Source organism: Stenella coeruleoalba (assembly GCF_951394435.1).
Source record: "Stenella coeruleoalba genome assembly, chromosome: 16".
Taxonomy (NCBI): Eukaryota; Metazoa; Chordata; class Mammalia; order Artiodactyla; family Delphinidae; genus Stenella; species Stenella coeruleoalba.
The window spans coordinates 38168840-38174839 of NC_137162.1; the positions used below are offsets into that span (position 1 = coordinate 38168840).

At 42.6% G+C, this 6000-nt stretch overlaps 1 protein-coding gene across 3 annotated transcripts in view; it reads right to left on the reverse strand.

Annotated features, from left to right (window-relative positions):
* MINPP1 (multiple inositol-polyphosphate phosphatase 1) overlaps positions 1-4456 on the reverse strand; it is a 45426-nt gene extending 40970 nt beyond the window's left edge. For 2 of the 3 annotated variants that reach the window (XM_079899661.1, XM_079899663.1), the window contains exons 1-2: positions 3766-4456; positions 641-838 (exon numbers count right to left, since the gene is read on the reverse strand). In XM_079899661.1, the coding sequence (XP_079755787.1) occupies positions 641-838; positions 3766-4402 (835 nt within the window). In that variant the 5' untranslated portion in view covers positions 4403-4456. The remainder of the gene's footprint in view (positions 1-640; positions 839-3765) is intronic. The other variant, XM_079899662.1, reaches the window with a different exon arrangement.
* Between the last annotated feature and the right edge of the window lie 1544 nt (positions 4457-6000).

Sequence of the window (6000 nt, forward strand, 5' to 3'; positions counted from 1 at the left end):
TTCTCATTGCTAGGTAACCATGTACCTTGGTTTTCCACCTGCTCTCCCAGCATAATTATTAATAGTGTTTCCTTTCACCCTAAAGTGTCCCAGGTGGCACAGTCTACCATCCACTGCAATAGCTTATGACATACATGACTGCTCATTTTCTCAGCATCTCTAGGTATAAAAGCTCCAAAGAAAAAAAAAAAAAAATCACACTACTTTTTAAAAACTTAACCTCTCTCAAAACATTAACATGTACTTCTGAACTGCTTTAAAAGCTAAAGAATTTATATGACTTTCCATTTGTATCACTTTAAGAGGAGATAATTCAGAAAAAGATAATTTTTGTTTTATAAATAATGTTTAGAGTTGAAGCTTTATATAACTTTGCCCTCAAAACGAAACAAAAAATTCCAGGATACATCAAGAGTCTTGTGTATTAATTTACATAAAACTCAAAGAAGAATCTGAATCTAAGAATAGTAAGCATGAGATATAGAATTTTCTTGACCTAGAACACATTATTTTCTCAACGTAAAATCAATTGTGGTCCTTTAAAAGGAATAACTTTATGCTTCCATATTTTTCCACGTTCAGAGTTTAAAAACCACTTAAACTATTTCAGAGTTCAAATGCAAGACAATAGGCACGTTACCTGCATTTAAGTTGTTGACTGGCACTTGCAAAATACCTGCAACTTTTTTTAAAATGTTCTGCATTTCTGGTCCAGTTTTGAAGGCTTCTACATGATAAAGAGCCGTAGCATTCCTTTCCACTTGAGTTAAAAACTTCTCACAATGATCAAAGAACCTCATTAATTTATCATTAATTCTTGGAGGTCCACACTCCATGTCTGAAAGGGAAAAAAATAATTGTGTGTGTATATGTGTGTGTGTGTGTGTGTGTGTGTGTGTGTGTGTGTGTGTATCCATTGACACGAATGACAATTCCAAATTATTGGAAAATTTTGTTTCAAGTGTAAAAAGGAACCCTAAAAACCTATTTATTCATTGACATGTCTGAAATAAGTACACACTGCTCAAGAAAGACATAGGGCAAAACTATTCCCCATTTGTAATAATTGTTAGCTCATGAGAGGATACGCTAAAAAAGACTAAAGAAACAGAAAATATCAAAGATAAAAAAAAATGTTAGAGCAATACTACACTATGAAATACAGGTAACTGAAATGAATGTTTTCTTAAAGAAAACAAAAATAATTAGATATGAATATCATAAAAAGTGTAAAAATCTATTACCTAAGTACTGTTTCCATCAGGCACAAAAAATTTGAGAAAACAACCTAAAAATGAGCAACGTTTCTAATTACAAAGTGAGAGAGAATTCAACAGACAGGCTCTGTTTTACTACTCTAAGCCATAGTCTAAATAGAGTATTTTATTTTCTCAATTAAGTTTCTCAACCCTGTGTTCCTTTACAAAAGACTGCTTTGGACAAAAACTACTGACAATAGCACAAAATACATTAAAGTTTCAGGTCTTCTGTATTTCATTGTGCTAGATGCTTCTGATTCGGTTTATTTTCTAACTGAAGCTCCAGAATAACTTCCCATTTAGAATTTTATGTGTTAACATTATTTCCCCAATTCGGTAACAAATACATACTAGAAAAGCATTCGTAATCATGCTTCAGCTACTGGGGTGCCTTTTAAGTTTTCTCAGAGTCATATTTAAAAATACACAGATTCCAACCATCATTTCTCCAATAATTTACCATGAAAAGAACACCAAGTATACTATTTCTGTAATTAAAATAAGAAAATTATCCCTAGTTATACCATTTTGCTTCAGATGTGTATGTGAAAATATTTGTATGTATGTGTGTGTGTATCCATTTCAGGAGCTCCTGAAATGAATAATTCTGCCAATTTTAACTGGTAATCAGATTACAGTTCTTAAGAAATTACTAGGAAAATCTTTGTCATCTTTTTCTGTGGCCTCAAAATTTCCTAAGTGGATCTGGATAATTCATCCCTGCTATTATCTAATTACTGCTATTCTTTAAATAGAAACAAAGGCATTGTTCTGTTTCTGTAAGAATACAAAATCCAATTCAGTGGCTTCCCTCCAAAGCCCAGATGTACACAACAGGCAAAACAATTGTCTGTAGATAATAATGAAGCAGCTAAGCAAAGGGTTTAATCTCTGATACTGAAAATGGTGAGGGGTGGCTTATCCTGAACTATTTTGATCCACGGCTGGCAAATGCCCATTCTCATAATCCATCTAAGGGCAAAAATTCATTCATCCCAGGAGGTCCAGTAGTCCCTTTTTGGTATACACTATATACATACATAGTACTATATTGAAGTATGTTCTGCTTTCAACATTCAGTTAATTTAACAGATTTGTGGGAAATCTTCACTCATATCAATGGAAAAAAGTCTAGCTATATTAAAAAGCATGATTCAACAAGTGACTGAACACAAGTCAGCCAACCGAGTTACTCACAGAATCATGACAGAGTCGTAACACATGACAGAGTCAATGGAAGAACCCCTTGGAGATGGCTGAACAGCTTAAGAGAGAATGCTATTAGAGAAATGACAAACCAGTCTACTTCTAATTTATTTTTTGCTTGGGCTTTTTAAAGCTAAATGATGCCTCACCTCAACTTTGACCTTAAAGCTGATCAAGAAAGTATTAACACTTGTTCATCTCTCTGGCACAAAAATGTCATGTTTTCATTCTTATCCTCAAGTTACAGGACAAATGGAAGCTGTACGTACAGTGTAATGGTTAAGAGACCAAGCTCTAAATCAGATTTCCTGGGTTCATACCTACTCATTTGAAATTAGGCAAATTAGTGTTTCTACGTCTCAATTTCCTCACCGGTTAAGAGGGGGGGAAATACAATCAACCTCAGAGAGCTGTTGTAAGGATTTTGTGAAATAAATGTGAGGCATGCAGAGCACATAGCAAGCATTAAGTGTTTGCTATTATTATTATGTGACTTTTAAAATATTTTCTAAGGAAAAAGCATCATTTGAGGGAAAACAGAAGACCTGGATTCTGGGCCTCAAACTAAGAAAGGACAATCAGCAGGGCATTTTCTTAGGCTCAGCTTCTTCACCTGTGAAATAAAAGAGCTCTGCTAGACGATCTCTCAAATTTTGCAAAAGTATTGGTAGTGGAATAAATTAGTAAAGTACTGTGCCATGACCATGGACCACAGCTACAAGGAGAGTAACTCTATAGTACATGCAAAATCAAAACAGAGAAAAAAGCAGAGCAGTAAAGAAAGTTTGAGAGTACTTCCCAAAATATGTTGTAGGTCTAGAATTAATATCTGAAAAAGCTGTTAAATGAAAAAAACAAAACAAAACAAAACCCAAATAGAATTAGTATCAGAAGTAAAACCTGAGGAAGAAAAGTCCTAGATTTAAAAAAAAAAAAAAAAAAGTGCGCCGAACTGCAGAACTAGTCGCCAGAGAGGGAGGAAGGGGAGAGGGGTTGGTGCTCAGATGGAGAAATTCATTTTGGGAATGGGTGATCAAAAACTGCCCTGGCCTGTCTCCCTTCCTACTGGATCCCCCAACGTCTACCACAGCGTCCTGCACGTAGAAGGTGCCAAACTCATCCCTGATGAATGAAAAAATGAACATTATGTACGAGGATAAGGGAGAGAGCCAAGTCCTGAACATCCCATGGGATGGGGGGCTGGGGACAGAAGGAAGTAAGGAGAGGCTGGGATCGGGGAAGTCCGGGATCTGGGGGAGGACCGAGGCAGGGCACTGGCTGGGCGGCCCGGGGTGGTCACCTGCGACGTCGGGCGGCGGTAACCCAGGGTGGTAGTGCTGCCACAGTCCCTGCAGGAAGGCGGCGCCGCTGTCCATGCAGCGGTGCTTGGAGCTGGTGACTAGCTGCAGGCGGCCGCAGTTTTCTCGGCTGAAGAGGACCGGGAAAAGGGAGGCCAGGCGCAGGGCCAGCTGTCGCATGTCCTGCCGCCCCTTCTCCACCAGCTGCCCGTCCATCCAGTCCGCGTACCACAGCGGCCAGTTGGCCAGCACAGCGCCCAGGTCGCCGCCGCCGGCAGCGCGGATCCGGTCATCCCCGGGCCCGCGGGCCTGCAGCAGTCCGTGCAGCTGCCGCAGCTTGCGGATCTGTTTGGTGGTCGGGTAGCGGGTGCCGTGGCGGATGAGGGCGACCAGCTGTACCGGGGTGCAGGTCTCCTCCAGCAGTTGTGGGTCCCGCCGTGGCGCCTCGGGGTCCGGCAGCAGCCCGGGGTTGGCATCCTCGTAGCGAGTCTTGGTGCCGAAGTAGGGGCTGAGCGGCGAGACCACGCGGTTCTCCGGCTCCAGGAGGGAGCAGCGAGAGAGCGACGAGACCAGCGCCACAGCCAGGGCCGCGACGGGTGCCACGGAAACCCTGAAGAGGCGGCAAGGGCCACGGAGCATGATGCACTGCGGCCCGCGGAGGGAAACATACCGGCTCAGTCGACGGCTTCCGGATCCGGTGGGCAGGGGGCGGGCCCGGCGGGTGCTTCCGGCCAGTGCCCCACCCCGGGAATCACTGCGCGTACCCAGCTCTCAGGCTGTGAGGAGGCGGACACTGTTAGCGGAGTACCGAGAGTGCGGGCTGGACGCTCGGAGGAGCCCAGTGGCCCTGTGGCTCGAGTGAAGCCGGTAGAAATCCTCGAGGCGCTTCGGAGACCTGTGGCTTAGGTGGAGCCGGCGTCGCCTGCACCCCCCGAGCGTGGGCGAGTTTCCTTGTAGCTGGCGGCGCCTCAGGGACTGACTTAACGACTCCTGTTTAAATTCTCTTGGGTGTGAATAAGCCGGGACTCAGCCTTAAGTCTCCAAAGCTGCCAAAACAGGACACCTTTTAAGAGCTGACTTCTGTATCATCATCCATACCCAATTCTACTCTGTTTTTCAAAATGTATTTTGAACCAGCTGCATCAAATCCACCTGAGGCGGTGACTGAAAATGCAAACCCCAGGGCCCGGGCCCAGCATGCCTCCTGGAGCCCAAGGTTTACTCCTCCATTACAGTTTGAAATTAATCGCTATACATTAAGGCAGAGGCGAACCTGGAAAGAGGCTCAGTTCTCCAGGAAATTTAATTCCTGAGCGTTTGGTAGTATTTTGACCTGGACCAGCAAAGCTGACATCAGGGGGACAGCACCCCAGAAGAACTGTGCTTGTTGATACCGAGGGCTTAGACAGTAGAGACAGCAATCCTGCTAACGGGCGCATTGAATCGTGGCCCAACAGATTTACTCCATTATAAGTATGAGCTGATCTGTGTGAAGCAAACAAGATGTGTATTTACCGCCACTCCGAGTCCAAACTCTCCTCCCACGTAATGACATATTCAAATCAACCCCAACGTTTTTTCGTAGGTTATTGCTCCCCCCAAATCATAAATCTGAAGAATACCTTGGTTTCTCCACTTGAACCCTAGTTCATATGCCAGCTGGAAAAAGAATAAGTATTAAGTCATATGGTGATCCAGATCGAAGGAAGTTTGGACCATGTTTTTATAAGTGCAGCTTTTCCTTCAAAGACACCATTAAATTGCTCTTGGTAAGTCCGCCTCCACGTTTACTCCTTTTCTCCTTAAAAGTGCCCCTCCGGTCCAGAGAGGTATACCTCTTAATGTTAACCCAGTGAAGAAAATGGTGTAAAATCAAGAATAGATTCCGACTTGAATGCTGCAAATTTTAAGCTGTTCTGTGGCAGGTAACCATCTTTAGAATATGTTCTTTTTTGGTATGCCATTTTGTGGAATGTCAATGCCTGAATAGTCATGGTCAGTGATATTGTCACAGAACTTTGCTCAAATTAATATTTATTGAATATCTACTCTGTATGAACTTCCTTTTTTAAAAAATTTTTATTGGAGTAGAGTTGATGTACAATGTTGTTTTAGTTTCAGGTGTACAGCACAGTGATGCAGTTATACATATACTTATATCCACTCCTTTAGATTTTTTTTCCCATATAGGCCATTAGAGTACTGGGTAGAGTTCCCTGTGCTACACAATAGGTCCT